We start from the raw sequence: 17,268 nt of genomic DNA on the forward strand, positions 1-17,268 counted from the left end.
TTCATGGTACGAATGATCGTGCGAGTCAGAGGGGGTATACTGCGTATACACCGCCCATATTCAGTAGACATGGTTGAAAGCGAGAAAAAAATACAGATTTGCAGCAGCATTTTTTGCTAGGCCCTTAACTTTAATATGATTATTCTATTATATCTGATTGGTCTAGAAAGTCACATGACAGGGCGATGTCATAAGAATGAAAAAGCCGATATGAGCATGCGTTGTAGACAAATATGATTAAATCAAAAATATTTAATCATTATGATTCTCTTTATATTCAAGAACCAACTTAATTATGATTGATGAAAGAAAAGTGAGACAGTTACATGGAAAATCCAAATGTATATTGTAAATTTTGTTCTTAAACAGAGAATATATGAAACAGGGCATATTTACTAGTAGCAAAGCATGGCATATTGAGGCTGATAATTCGTGCAATGGTAGTAAAACGTTGTAAGATTACCTGAATATTAACCTTAATGATTCTCTTTATATTCAAGAACCAACTTAATTATGATTGATGAAAGGAAAGTGAGACAGTTACATGGAAAATCAAACAATCACGACGTTAATGTTGCGACTGTTGAAAAGTCAAACATTATTATAAATCAACGTATTTAGTGTAATCATATGTTGCTTGGTATAATAAAACGTTTATTGCATTAATGTTTAGGGAATATGAGGATTTATTCCCGAGAAAAAACAATTTTATTTTGGGCGAAGCCCTCGGTAAAGGATTTTTCTTCAGGAAATAATTCTTCATACATGTATTTCCCTCACCATCATGCAATAAATGTATATTGTAAATTTTTTATTAAACAGAGAATATATGAAACAGGGCATATATACTAGTAGCAAAGCATGGCATATTGAGGCTGATAATTCGTGCAATGATGGTAAAACGTTGTAAGATTACATGAGACACGTTGAGCAATAATCTCACGGTCGCAAAACAGACGCATAAACACCAGCGATTTATCTTACGATCTTTTTAAATCGTGTAACACTCTTACGAGTACAGAAAAACGTTTTAAAACGTTCGTACTAATGTTCGTGCGTTAAACTGGTATAATTTGGATCGCGTTCGGTCGCATCTGAATAGTGTGCATGTCCACTATTCAGAGGAGACTTGATGCGACCAGTAAAACGTATGCAACGAATGCAATAGCTCGTGCAACATAAGCGAGGGCTCGTGCAACGTATGCGAGAGCTCGTGCGAAGCTCAAAAATTTCGATCGCAAAGTGGTGTAAAGTGGTCGTGCGCCAATTGTGAAAGGGGCTAAAAATCGATTTAAAAAACTTTTAAATGTTTCAATTGAAGATAATTTAAATTAAAAGAAATTAAATAAACATGTCAACTAGTGATGAACTGAACAAGATACTTATTCATTAGCGAAAATTGAAGAAAAAATTACACAACAGGAATACACGTTTAACATCTAATGATACATACAACCAAAATGGAGGTTTTTAAAGGTAAAACCCCTGTTTACGAGATATCTATACTTACCTGCATCAATTTTTTGCATTTTCCCCGAGCTGCCTACGATCATGCCTGAACTTTTGAGACCACCCCTGTGGTATCATCTAGTGTTTACCCATAATGCACAAGCATACTTCCGTTTCAGTTTTGTGAGGGCCTACACAACCAGGACCCAATGAACAGGGGTGGGTGATGCAGGTAAGTATAGATATCTCGTAAACAGGGGTTTTACCTTTAAAAACCTCCAGTTTACATCAATATCTATACTTACCTGCATCAACTTTTTGCAGAATTGCTTCGTTGCAAACTCTGTGTCTATAGCACTCTGCGTGGTCATCCAAAACGGTCATTTCTCTATTACATTTTACGCAAATTTTAAATGAATCAGACATTTTAAGACCGCAGGCTTAAGATATTTTAATCGAAGAAAAACACGCGGCTTTTCTTCGCGAATGCCCGAACAAAACTGAAACGGAAGTATGCTTGTGCATTATGGGTAAACACTAGATGATACCCCAGGGGTGGTCTCAAAAGTTCAGGCATGATCGTAGGCAGCTCGGGGAAAATGCAAAAAGTTGATGCAGGTAAGTATAGATATTGATGTAAACTCATATTTATTGACATATCAAATGACATCTTAAGGTGAATGTGACTTAAAGGCCACAATGAAAGATGTAAATAAAATATTAGGCTAGGGTCCAAGTAGGACCTTGTCAACAACTTAAAAAGTATCCGGGCAAAACCAGTGGCCCTGCGATTTGCACAGGTGTCGATGTCCCCAAATTTGTGTAAGAGACATTTTGTATCCAGGGTGTAGGAGGCGCACTTGTTTAACTAAAACCAATGCCGAACGCTTTAAGTGAGGGCTGGACGTGGAAACACCGAGGCCATATATGCCACCGACCCTATCCCCCTCCCCCCACCCCCAAATGTCACCTTGGACCCACCCTTTAATCAATGCGACATAACCACAGTTATTAGACTTTAAGTGTACTACTGTTCTCCTGGAAAAAATGTTTGTTAAACTCAATGGTTTTTAGTTTTGGTCGGGTTCCTGCACTCTTGTAGTGGATCCTTCAGCTTCGTGTTGCTTATGATTGCTTGTGTGTCTCACTTTTGCCTGATCAACAATGTTTATCTGGAAAATAAAACTTCAGCAGCAGATTACTAGAACCAGAAATGGTTAAACAGTGCAACTGATGAACAAATTAGGGGTCATTGGCCTTATAGTTTATACGATAAGAGAGGCTGAGGTAGTCTTTGATGCCCTCTATAGTTTGTTTTTTTCAGTTATAAGTGTTTATTTTTTAAATAAGCATGTAATATTTCAAATTATATGATACAAAAACATATCAATAAGCCAACTGCTTCAACATACCTCACAAATTTTCAAGGACACAAAGTATGTTTAAGAATGCAACGAAACAATTACATCAATATTGCATATATAATGAACGTTTACTAAGAAAGAAAAAACACATTCAGCACATTTTTTATTTTGAGAGAGAGAGAGAGAGAGAGAGAGAGAGAGAGAGAGCACTCTAGAATGAGTTTATATGATTTAATCATTTTCACTGGGTTTTTTTGCACAGAATTGGAATACTTTATATAACTGTTTAAAATCATTCATAAGGGCATTTACTGTTAATTGGTTTTTCTGGCATTGCTTCTGTATATGTATTTTTTAATTATGATGAGTACAATATTAAACACTTTTGACTTCACACCATCTATGATACCAAAAATAAAAGTTTTGTTATCAAGGACTATTCTATTTCCTTTAGAGTTGCAAACTCTAACAAATTCTGCTAGTAAATACTATACCCTTAGACATCCCATAATAAGTGATATATTTTTTCCTCAGCATCTTCACAAAAGGTACATAGATTAGTATCCATGTTACCAATTTTATACATAAAACTGTTTGTAGTTTATATATAATGGTTTATTCTGTACTGCAACCATTGAAATTTAGAGTCCGAGTTAATAGTAAAAGGTACATGAAATATTGATACCCATTGTTTTTCTGTAAAAACAAAATGTCTTCTCCATTTTTCCTTTCCCACTGGTGTAACATTTGTCTGATTTAATATATCATACATTGGTTTTGAACCTTTTTTTTGTTCATACAAAGGTTTTAATATTAAATGATATAAAAGGTTCATTTCTAATGAAGTTGTATTTCCTTAGATCTCTCCCTAGATCTTAGACCAGCTTGTCTTCCTTCCATATATGTTAAATAATTCGTATGAATATTAAACTTTCTTTTTAACATTTCAAAATCTAAAACATTTTCATTTTCATCATATAAGTCAATTACACATCTTACTCCTCTAACATACCACAAGCTTATCTTTAAAAAAGATTGGTGAGCTAGCGCTGTAGCCATCGTAAAACACAGAAGCAGATTTCTAAAACATTGGTTTATATGTCTGAATCGATTAATTAACAATAGGAAGGCACAGTGGTGTAGCCTACTGGAATTGTGCTGGAGTGGGGTCTCAATTTAGAATTGTGAATCTAGAGTGGACGTCACATCGGCAATGGCATAGCTTATTGCCTTAATCATTATGTAGTTACTGTAATTTCAATTTCGAGGTGAAAATTTTCAAGAACCACGGTTACTGTTTTGTAGCAATCGTATCTTCTCGGGCCTTTCCGGCAAGCTCGGAAAACATATCCGAAGGCTGTTTTCCGAGCTTGAAGGAATTTAAGATAAAGTAAGCTATCTATTATAATATTGAATATAACGTATAAGACCTTTAGCTATTGTTACTTTTTGACTTTTACAATAAAACACAAAACTTCATGTGAATATGATAAAACGAAATTCAAATGGTACAGTTTATCTTTAGTAATAAAGTATTCCTAGAATCCCCCACTATGGAGTCGAGCATGCGTATTCCAGTGAAAAGGACTAACGTAGTTCGTAGCTCGAGAACGCTAGCAATGATTTATTAAAAAAAAAAAAAAAAGGACTGAATTCCTATCTTAAATTTATTATTGTTCCACAATGGCTGGCAACAATAATCCTGCCAAGATTTAGATTTGAGTTATCTTGGATTTCTTTAAAATTTATGGTAACTTCCTTCCAAAAATCATTTCTTAACAATTCCTGCATTTGCAAAATATAATCTGAACCTGTATTTGATAGCTTTCTATATTAATAGTATTCTCCAGCAGTGGTTTCCATTTTGAATTATTATCCTCAATTAATCTCCTAATCCAAGTAGACTTTAATCCTTTAATATAGGAATTTATATCAACCATCCTTAACCTACCATGTTCATAATTCTGGGTAGCCTACATACTTGTCTTTTAATTTTATCACATTTTGAATTCCAAATAAAATTGAAAAGAATATTGTTTAATTTTTTTTAAATGTTTTACTCTAAGGGTTTGTTAAGGCTATAAATAAGTGGTTTAATTGTGAAATTAAAAGAGACTTAACCAGTGTTATCCTTCCAATTGGAGTCAAGTGCCGCTTGCTCCATTGTTTTATTACAGATTTTATCCTAACAAGTTTCTTGTCATATTTAAGTTTATAATTCTATCTAAATCTACATCATAATATGTGCCCAAAAGTTTGAATTGAGTTGTCCATTGAAATTCATTTCTGAACAGATTTTTTCTTCAGAATATAATTTATAATAGTCATCTATTTCTTTCATGGTTGCCCTTAATGATTTTTCAGATCCATCAAGGATTATTGATGTATCATTTGCATATTGTGATATTAAATATTGGGTGTTATTGGTTTTGATTCATGTAATATCTTCATTATTTTTAGTATTAATTGGCAATATTTCCGCACATAATAAAAAAAATATAAGGCGATATTAGATCACCTTGTCTACAGCCTTGCCCAAGTTTAAAAATGTTTGATAAAATGCATGGCTGGGACACACAGGACATAGCATTACATTGAAAAGTTTTAATCCAGTTACAGATAAATGGGCCAAAATCAAAATAATTCAGCGTATTCTGTATAAATTCCCAAGCTAAAGAGTCAAAAGCTTTCTCAAAATCAATTATAACTAATACCCCAGGAATATAATTATCTGTATAGTTCATCAAATCATGAATCCATATGATACTTTCCCCTATATATCTGCCAAATTAATAAATCTTAATTGAAAAGTGTGCAGTTGTACTTTAAACGGAATTTAATGTTACTTAATTTATTTTATATGAATTCATATCTTCGAAAATAAAATGTTAACGTTTCTTTGTAAAATGTCACAGGAACCTTTTTTTACATCCGTAAAGTTGTTGACGTCTTGCAGTAAATGTGTTGTGCGCGTCATTTTTATAACTTTTACAGAAAAGATTCAGGTCCGATTTTTTTTGTTATTACAGTATCAAATAAGTTTCCATACAAACCATATATCTTAAAAAGTTATTGACTTTTTCCTACTTACACCAGCAGAATCGGTCTCCTTTCAAAGTTGGATATATTCAAAGTAAAAATAATTCCTTTTGGGCAATCGAAAAAACAAACCAAAATGCATCATGGGAATGTTAAGAAAAGAGAACCATTTAGTTTCGTCCCTTCAATGATTGGGATGATTCAACCCGCATGCTATGCATCGATTGTAAACAAAGCAAACTTCAGAAATAATAGCGCACAAAACGTACACATATTTATTTGTAATTTGCCTGAACATTACCCCTTTATTTAAAGCGATGTTAGAGTCGTCATAAAACCATACCCGTCTCGACGTCAGGGGTGAATTTTATCCTGAGGCAAAATAACACGATACTCTACTATGTCGTTTGTTTTGTTAACACATTTTTTACATAATTTTTTTTCATTTAAATTTGGCCTAATTGACTAAAAATACTACTGCAATGTCTATTATTATACATATACTTTACAAAATCATCGTATAAAAGCGTGCACAAAAATTTGATATAAAATCGGACCAAGCAGCTTTAACAAAAGACGTGGTTAAATATGTAATAAAAAAATTTGCGATGGTATATGATTTTTTTCCAACTCGTTGTGTGTTTTCTATCCCCAAACCTTATGGCGTTGTATTGCAGACTGGGCATGCGACGTTTGTTGCAACCACTATTGAAATAAAATTACCATAAAATATGCATGTCTTTAGTACCTTAATTGTGTATTTGAAATAGTTTGTTAGATAAAAACAAATGTATATGCATGTTTATGTGCGAGAATTGGTTATTTATTTCTGCACAGCAGTGAAAATTGTTACATAATTGTGTATTTGAAATTCTTCGTTAGATTTCTTGCATTTCAAAAGAGTTTGCAAATATGATATACAACTTCTTTCATTCCAAATGTGTTACAATAGTGATAACATAGTTATATTTATAAAGAAATTCATTCCCATCTACGATTGAAAAAATAAATTTAATAGTAGTTGTACTTTAATGTTGTCTGTAAAGTAGCTCTTATAATGAAATACATCCCCAACTTCTATTGAAATCATTACTTCAATAGTATTTGTATTTCAATAGTGGTTGCAAAGTGATTCTTCTAATGAAATACGTCCCAAACCACTATTGAAATAATTTATTTCAATAGTGGTCTTATTTCAATAGTGGTTGCAAGGTGATTATTCTAATGAAATACATTCCCAACCACTATTGAAATAATTTATTTTAATAGTGGTTTTCTTTCAATAGTGATTGCAACAGACGTTTAATAAAGTTTGGCTAAATATTTGAGAAGGCAACCAGACGGATCCTACTGTGTGTGTTTGAAATAAATTGTTCTACAAAAATCGAACTGCACTGTGCTGTATCTGCGCTCGATCCAACGGTCATACCAGAGAGAGAGAGAGATCATAATTTTTATTTTTAAAAAAGTGCCCTTATTTTAAATGTGTTGCATTTTATAAACTTACATTATAATTTTTTCTAAACCATTTTTTTTTCTTTCTACAACATTTACCATGAACACGTTTACATCACATTTAGTAATAACTTTACCTTTTAAAAATCTTTCATTAAAGTTGCACCCCGAGAAAATAGCTAATATTTTTTTGTAATTTATATATGATCATTATATTTTTATAACCTACGATGTAAGTATTTGTAGATGCTTAATATTGAATGCAAACAATACTAAAAAACGAAGCCGATTACACTCACTGATATTAATTTACAATCTTAAAATTAATTTGTGATTCTCTTTTTAAAGTGAAGATATGTTATTGATACAGGGTTTTAACTACAAGAATGATGCCACATTAGAGTTAAGACAAGTCTGCAATTCAAACTGATTTGATAAATACAAATTATTATTTTTAAGATATTTTTTGCTCTAAAATGCAAAAAATCGCGAAATAATTGAAAACGAAAATGCATTAATTTTGTTTTATAACCCCTTATTCCTTTTCAATTGAAATGCACAATGGCAAAAAGCGACAAAGGTCAGGAAATTGGATATAAACATCAGTTAGACAACTTGTAAATTTACATCGACCCAGTAATATCAAAATTTCAATATGATCAAAGTTGAAAACTTTATTTTTTGTCAAGGACTTTGTTGAAATTATATTTTAATTATATAAATAACACATATATTTTGGACTACCCAAGTACTTAAAATGATTTACACAAGTCATGTACTTCAACCAAAACAATGCCGAGTAAGGACCCGCTTTAAATTAAACATAATACATGTATTATACGGATAATTCATTTAAGATGACACTAAATAATACTCCTTGCCCTGGTATTCCAGAAAATCACTTACACTTCACCATTTCTTGGTTTCCGTTTAATGTTTTATCTCTCTGTATAATTTAATTTTAATATTATGTGTTTTTTGTCCGGAAAATTGTTGAAGGAAAAGGAAAATTATTTTAAAAAACCTTTGTGTCAAACAAAAATTTATCAAAACTTAAATATCTTTAAATAAAAATTATTGCTATTACTAGTTCCTCTAAAATTGATAATATTTTCACATGCTAAATACACCTACACATAAAAGAGTAATAGAGACAGTTTTATGCATGTGCAGTGCTGCGTTGTCAAGGACGTAATGCTAAAGCAATAGTCTAAAGTTTACGCCCCTAGTTACGCCGCTTTATGAAATGCAAAATACCCCCGACTAAGGTTCGGTGTAAGTTCTCTGACTAGACTAAAGTTAGGCCAAATATTTAGGCCTCTTTATGAACGAGACCCAGATGTGTAACAACCGTGTATGATACAACGCCGCTTAATGGTATACATACTACAAAGTTTAATTATATAATAGACATACAATATAATATAATAATAGATATCATAGAATTGTATCATTATGCGTTACAAATGCACAGCATCCTTAACGCTTAATGAAACAGGCAAATATGGACACCCTCAACCGCTAATAATACCAACTTTATATCATTAAGCGTTGCAGTCGCACCCTTTAATAATACAAAATTGTGAAAATGAATGACATAACACTGTTGTTCATAAAGCAACAAGATGTATATCAAAAAAAGAATAATATTTACATTCTACTGTGTTTTTCCATCCAATTCGATGATCTTTAAATGCCTCTTAATGCAACAACCTAATCATTGCGTATTTATTTGCATGTAATTAACATTAGTAATACCCAAACATTGATTTTTATGTTATCAGTATAAAGATACATGCCGGTAAAACACCATTCATCACAAATATTCAACAATAAAGTTGATTCTATTACTTAAAGCAAAATTTCAAGAGTTAATTTTTAGGATCATATTTACAAGCTAGTTTTAATAATCTATGTAATTACCAGTTTAAACCTAAAAGAATATAGAAAATCTTCTTTTGGCTGAATATGAAATACAAAACCTGTTGTCTTCAATATTTTTGTATTGTTAAATGAGCTGTCATCAATCTTTCTGTATTGTTGAATGAGTAATTTTGTCTTCCAAATTTCAGTATTTAACTTTCAACAAAATGCAATGCTTTCTGGATTGTTGACTTTTTGTCTCCCATATTACGGTAAATAACTTTCAACAACAAAAAACAGTCACCTTTCAAACCTCTTAATTGGTTGCGATTTATAGACGACAACGAAATGAAGTGGGTTGACAACAGAAACAACCTCAATGATTTTATTACCTTTGTCAATTCTTTTCACCATTCTATCAAATTTACGACTGAAATTTATTTTTAGAGGTGTCGTTTCTATTTCTGTTCGCGCTTTTCAGGCATCCTGCACATTATAAGACGTTGCTTATCGTTATTGGCAGGTTTTCTGTGCAACTTCGCTATCTAATTAATATGTTTTAAACTTCTATGCGTCGAAAATTACAAACTTTTGCAGGGGAAACCTTATTACGCATCATTCCCAGAACCTGCAGACGTAGTATGTCCACTCCATACTTATTGTAGATTCCCAGTGTATGCCGCGACCACCAACTCTGGGTAAGAAAAAAATTGCTTACAAACTTTTATATGATTTTTATTTTGTTTAATATCAGTTAGCAAAAAATCTCAAATAGTTTTCATATGCTTATATCATGTATAAAGTTTTCCATTTCTCAAAAACTGTTAATTGAAATTGGTTAATGTGGGTCTACGGATAGTATATAACAACTATGGGTACATAAAAGGTTTTATTCCAAACATGACACTATTTTAAAGTTTATTGTTATGTTTTCTTGTTACTTAAAGGTATACGGCAATTGAACAACAAAAGTACCACAACATTTTTTGCCTAAACTTTAAACTCAAAATGTCTTCAGATCATGGGCTTTCTTTTCTTTATTTAATTACTTCTTAGTATTTTTCTTTTAATAAGACAGACCTAGCAAAGATGAAAAATCTCAAACTTCAAACTGTGCATCGGTATATGCATAGTAAAGTACCGTGTTCCCGATATATTGATAAACAAAGATACAGTTAAACGGAATTTTCTTTATTTCTTTATTCATCTCTTAGTTTTCTAAACAAAACAGTATAATTGAATATAGAAATCGTCTGTCATTATCGAACAGAGTGAGAGATATCTAACTCCGTGTATGCCCCTTTCCTTTATCATTTTCGTTGTCAAAGGCTAAATAAATGATTTTATCAACTAGAATTAACATTTTTAAAACATTCATTTATAAAAAACAAAAAAACAGTCATCTGTTACTTACAAGATACACCGTTTTAATTTTCAATCTATTGAGATTGCTCTTAATAAACTAATTGGAAACGAACTCTAAAGAAGGACTGTCTTATTATAGATACGTTTTTGAAAGTCGTTAACTTTATTTTATATTTCATACATTTATGCAATTGTGTTTTTTTTAACTAATTATTTTTGGTCATTGTTTTCCATTTCTTATCTGGGAGAACATATACTTTACAGTAATATTGTTCCTTAATGCGTTCCTTCAAACCATTATCAACTCAATTTAGGCACAATGTCAACAAAATTGTCAGTACGTCAGAGAGTGAAGAGAATGTTACGATAGAATACAGTCATGCTATGATTAACGGATCGCTACCCACGACGGTAGCACAAGTGGAATTCTTGGCACTTTTACCTGGTCATCGTCAAATTTGCCTGAATGCATCGGACAAGTAAACATCTTTATTGATATTCTATGAACCTTTGTTTGTCTGTTTGTTAGTCTATCAAGATAATATCTTATTAATTTCTTTCATAGCTTGTATTTACTAAAGCATTATATCTAACACATCTCATCAGCTTAGCTATTTGAATTTTTTTAAAAATTACTTAAATATTCTTCATAATTATTTGAATTAGTATGTTTTTAAAGAACAGCAATTAAAGGACGAAGGAACCTGATTTCTTTTACTGAAGTTTGTTTAGATGTTCAGGTCCTCCTGATTATTTTGCATTGCCATCCAAAATAAACTTTTTGTCATAGATAAAATCACTTCGATTGCAATTAAAAATAATTTCTAAATCTTATGTTCAAGTGCCTGGTAGCTACGATTATTTATAGTTTTGAATTTCACTACAGTATTGAATGGACTACGCGTTGTCTTTACGTGACTGTCCAAAGACCAGGTATGATATTCAAAACATAGATTTAAATGAAATAACTATGTAAACAATTACAAGCAACAATGTGAGAACATTATCTCTTATAAAAGACAAGACTCGTGTTATTTAAAATAAAGATATTTAGAAAAATCTGAGTCCCTTAAACTAAACGACTTGCCTATATCGTATTTTACGAACCAAAAATTCATTTTTTTTTCTTTGTTATAAATGCCATGTTTATAAAACTACCATAAATACAATATTTCAATTGACCGTGTTAATTAGATCCCTGTTCATCATTACCATGTCAACATGGAGGACTGTGCTCACCATCTAGTGATAATTCTGAGTTCCAGTGTCATTGTGTGAAACCTTTTACTGGTCAATTTTGTGAAAACGGTATGTATCAATTTCTTTTAAAGAGTGATTAAATAAAAAGTATAATCAAATAGTATCATATGAATAAATTCTATTAGTGTCGTGCAAAAAAAAACATATGAAGAGAACACTGAGATGTGTGTATCAATTCCTTTATCCATATAAAATAAACAAAGTACGGCAAGTACTTGAAAGCAGTTAGAAAGCTTCTTATTTAACTGTAAGGAATGGTTTGCATTTAGATTTTATTTTTCAGGAAAAGAATAGTTCAAGTACAAGCTAATTTTTTTTCTGTATTAGTGTTTAGTTTGTAAGATGGTTTGAAAAAAAATAAATATTTAGATTGATTAAAACAAGTGTTTTGGCTTGAACTCACACTGTGCCGAGTATAGGACTACAATTAAGAATAATCATATCTCTCAGGTCGGATATCATAAAAGCGCGACACATTCCATTTTTATTCACTTTTAAATAAAATCCAACTCCCGTCAATCTTTTCGTTATGTTGAAGAGTGATTAAATAATAAGTATAATTTGGAGTTTGTTAAAATGAAAGGAGGGTAACGCCTTCTTTTAAGGGGAGATAATTAATTTAAGATCTATGTTGTTGAAATGTAATACCTGTTAAGTAGCTGAAAATACTAATGAATTCATGTTTAACTTTTCAACCATTCAATAAATGCAATCTTATGGGTTCTACGGTTTTTGAACCAAAATGATCGAAACCAAAAATTTATAAATCTTTTTATACTTTTGATCACCCAAGATTTCATCAAGGTCCATTGAAGTGTGCGGTACTAGGATTCACTTGTGCAGCTTATTGAATGAGTTATTACAGAGGTTGTCCCAATTTCTATAAATAAATGGAAGACAGAACAATCACCATATGGTGTTGATAAAATTTCAGCATATATGATGTTTGAAGGTTTGTTTTCAAACCACCAATGATTCATTTTTTCAAAAGATTTTATTTAATTTTAAATTAATTTATTTGATATAAAGTCTTTTGATGGCTGTTGGTAAATGTTGGAACCATAGTGCATGTTGTATACCCTGTCGGATAAATTAATTCATAGTGACAGTAAGACTACTAAAAGGGTTTGATTAAATGTTTAAATATCATGTTTGGTCAATTTTTATTGGCTCATTTTTAAAAAGTTATTCATTGTTAATTAATCTATGAAACAATACTTTTCCTTGTCTTATGTTAAATAACGTGCCGAACCTGATTGGACATCTTGATCATTTAAAGGCTAACAATACATTTTCAAAAAAATATGCTGGGACTTAAAGTGCACAATTTTTGAAAAAAATTAAATGTTTGGTGAAAATATATATTTTTCTGAATAAGTTTTTTTTTACTTTTAATCTTTTTTTATATTACTTTTAAAACTATTTTTTCCTTTTCATTATCGTTATAGCAGTGTGTTGATGCACGTAACCACCGTTAAGCATTTATATACTTGGTGTTTTAAATCTAATTTATATTAACCTTATTGTTATTTTTTGATATCTTTGATTTTTATCCAACACCAAATAATGTCTTTCTTGACACTGAAAGAATAGATATTTAACAAAACCAATCTTTGGAATTGCAATTTGTTTTAAAATAAGTGTAAAGTAGGAACAAAATATTTTTTTGATTTTTGATGCTAACAAAACGATCACAAAAATAAAAAAAAAATTGTTAAAGGAATATGGGCAATATTTAATTTGATTTTGTTCTTTCATGGGGTTTGAGAGAAAATAATATTATAAAGGCTTTTATAATGATGAAAATTGTGGTTTTATTTTGGTCAATGTGATATTTTAGTTAACATGATTCATATTTAATTATTTTACAAGAAAAATAATGGTAACCTAGTAACAAAACTATATAATAAACGTGGTGATTTTGATTTTTCCATCGTCAACGTGCCTTATTTATGTACCAATATACCATCATCGCCTGCTTATTGGGTTATTCAGCTCTCTGAGCTTATTCGTTATGCAAGAGCATGCTATACAAATCAACGATTTCTTAAACGAAGCATGCTACTCACAAACAAGTTGTTGAAATAAGATTCACACTTGTTAGACTATTATTTATACATCGGACTGATAACAGTTTCTTCCGTTTTTAATGACCTTGACAATCATCACACGTCGGATGCGATCGGTCGGCAAGGGATGCTTATTCCTCTTTGGCACCTAACCCCCTCTATATTTTTAGAGGTCCATGTTGCTCCGCTCTTAATTCGTATTTCGCTTTATAGATTTTAGAGACAGTTGACAGTTTGTAATCGTCATTATTTAATAAATAAAAAAACCAACTTTTATGATTGTTATCTTGAATGCATAAAAAATAATATATTATATTGTTCTTGAATTATATTTATTTATGTATTTAATTTCAGGAAATCAACCATGTGCTAGAAATGAGACTCCTTGCTTCAAATCTAAATGCATAAATGCGCCTCTTTTTTCCCCATTCTATGTTTGTGGTCAATGTCCACAAGGCAAAGTAGGCTACAGATGTAATATTGGTATGTATTTTATAATTATTTTTGAACTACTAAAAAGAAAATTTGAGATCAATAAAAAAATACATTGATAAAAAATACATGAAAAAAATCATCTGTAATTAAAACTGCAAACATTACTTAAAATCGTTTAATTCAATATTTTTGTACCGGTAGCATACATAAGTTTATGTACTAAAAATATGTGTGAACAAGATCTTCTAATTTTCAATTTATACATTGAATGCCGAATTTAAAAAAATACAAGGTTTCACACAAATTTGAGTTGACAAACACTTTGAACTGTGCTTTTAGCATATTTAGAAGAAATAAATTAGAATTAAACGATGTAAAACTTTATACTATTTTAAATGTATAATAACAAATACAACTTCGTTGTTAGACTTCGAACGTTGACCCGGAGCAAAGCCAAATTTTTGTAAAAAAAAAAATCAACCCCACATAGTAGCCCAACCCTTACCCCAGAGAACATGATTTTCACAACTTTGAGACTACACTACCTAAGAATGCTTCAACATAAGTTTCAGTTCTTGTTGCCAAATGGTTTCTAAGAAGATTTTAAAAGTTTTTCTCTACATATTCTTATGTAAAAGTTCGACCCCCATAGTGGCCTCACCATACCTCCGGGAGTCATGAGTTTCGCAACGTTGAGTTTATACTACCTGAGAATGCTTCCATTAAAGTTTCAGCTTTCCTGGCAAGAAGGTCTCTAAAAAATTTGATAATTTCTCAAATTTTTTTAATTTTTTAAATTATCTCCCCTGGTAGAAAGGTGTGGTCCGTAATTTTCACAACTTTGAATTCTATTGTCTAAAGATGCTTTGTGCCAGGTTTACTTGAAATTAGTCCAGCGGTCCTGACGAAAACGCAGAAACTGTGAAAACTTTACAGACAAACAGACGGACAGACAGACAAACGGACGACGGACAAAATGCAATCAGAAAAGCTCACATGAGGTTCTAGCTCAAGTGAGCTCAAAGCCTTGTAAGTTACTTATGAAAAACAGAATAAGACTTCTCTGTATCTATATTTTTGCAATCTAAACGATTACAAAGTTTGTGAAACACTAAAGTCGCAAATTTAGCACTTATACATTTAGGAATTTATTTCACTATTAATGATATTAGATACTGTAAACGTAGTACAGTTGGTTGTGCATTATTTTCATCGTTTTTCGAAAAGTGGTGTTTTCGTAACCAACTGAATACATGCTTATACGCATCAAAATAGAAACATTAAGAAACGCTTGTGTTGTTTCCAAGTAAAAAACTTTACAGTTTAGATACTTTATTTTTATTTTCAATCAACGCTTCTGTAAGGGTAAATAGGTTTCATGATCATGTTTAAAACATGTGTTGAAAAAGTTGTCAAAAGATCCCGGCTTTTAGTACTTTTGTTACTTCGATTAATTTAGCATTAATCTAAGGCGAAGCGAGCTACTGACAAACAAGTATATAAAACAGGACTATCAACAGTCTCGTTTGAAGTAATCTTTTCGTAAGTTCTATGGTCAATACAACGACCTTGTAGGCAAATACAATCTTCCTCTGGGTCGCATGCTGACTGACGTTTTACATACTAATTGTTAGACCATAATTATTAATCTAATTGTCTACGGACATTTCCGTTTTTCCCCGATTGCGACAAAGAGCACATGGCAGGTGTGACCGGTCAGCAGAGGATGTTCACTCTTCCTAGGCACCTGATCCTACCTCAATCTTTTTGAAGGTCCGTGTTGCTCTGCTTTGAATTTGAATTTCGTTTAATGGATTTTTGAGATGGTTAACGGTTTGTTATTGTCATTTTTTCATTGTTAGGATAAGCATTAATGAATTTGACGTTAAAGTTTAGCCTTTCCCCTTCTCGTATTCTTTATCTTTTTTAGTTGGTAGAATTTATTTAATTGATAGATTTTTTTAAATTTGCTAATAAAAAATAAATAGCCAGTGACACTGGGTATAGACAATATGGATGTATACTAGCGGAAAAAAGAAACTGTTCATTATATAATTTAGTATAATTTTTCTATATCTATTGTTTGTATTAATTGATAATGGTAATGTTGACAATATCGGATGGTAACCGTCCGGATGCACGGACTTTTTAATGTTTAGTGAGCACCTGTTGTTTATTAAAGAATTTGTACGCACGAGTTTTACGGGCCAATAGTGTTTGGAATGAGAACTGTAAAGGATTTGTCTAACTTTTGTTAAGGAAATCACTTTAGTTTCAACAAAATTTACCCCTATGTCATGCCACGACTCAACAAAACCAACGTAATCGTGCTGTTGGGATGCTGCAAGCTGGAATGGCACAAAATACTGTAGCAAGACACCTTGGAGTTCATCGGAACACCATCCAGTCATTATGGAGACGTCTTCAACAATCTGACAACACTCAGGATCGACTGCGCTCTGGGCGACCTCGTGTGCCGTCCGGTCAACCGGACAACCCAATAGACTTGTGCATCTGAGAAATCGTTTCCAGACAGCAAGTTTAACTGCCCGTAGCATTCCAGGGCTTCGACCAATTAGTCCAAGAACTGTGCGTAATCGTCTGCGCGAGCAAAACATCAGACCAAGACGTCCAGTGGTGCGCTTAGAACTGCTTCAACGTCATCGTATCGCCAGACTAGCGTGGTGCAAACGACATCTGCGATTCAGAATACAGGACTGGACCAATATTCTGTTCACTGATGAATCCAGATATCATGTGGATAGCAGTGACGGCCGTTGTAGGGTGTATCGTCACGTTTGGGGAGCGTTACCAGGACGCTTGTGTTGTGCAACGTCGACAATTTGGTGGAGGTAGCGTTATGGTGTGGGGTGGAATATCAGCACGTGGAAGGACCCCTTTACAAATTGTCAATGGAAATCTCACCGGCGTACGCTATTGAGATGAAATTATGTTTAAGCGTCATGTGG

General features: G+C 32.0%; 1 protein-coding gene across 1 annotated transcript in view; it reads left to right on the plus strand.

Annotated features, from left to right (window-relative positions):
• The window catches only part of LOC128175596 (uncharacterized), a 97,419-nt gene that overhangs the window by 36,844 nt on the left and 43,307 nt on the right, over positions 1–17,268 (plus strand). The window contains exons 10-14 of the mRNA XM_052841352.1: positions 9,768–9,868; positions 10,850–11,014; positions 11,422–11,468; positions 11,730–11,843; positions 17,050–17,151. Of these exons, the coding sequence (XP_052697312.1) occupies positions 9,768–9,868; positions 10,850–11,014; positions 11,422–11,468; positions 11,730–11,843; positions 17,050–17,151 (529 nt within the window). The remainder of the gene's footprint in view (positions 1–9,767; positions 9,869–10,849; positions 11,015–11,421; positions 11,469–11,729; positions 11,844–17,049; positions 17,152–17,268) is intronic.

The sequence above is a fragment of the Crassostrea angulata genome, chromosome 3, assembly GCF_025612915.1.
Source record: "Crassostrea angulata isolate pt1a10 chromosome 3, ASM2561291v2, whole genome shotgun sequence".
NCBI lineage: Eukaryota > Metazoa > Mollusca > Bivalvia > Ostreida > Ostreidae > Magallana > Magallana angulata.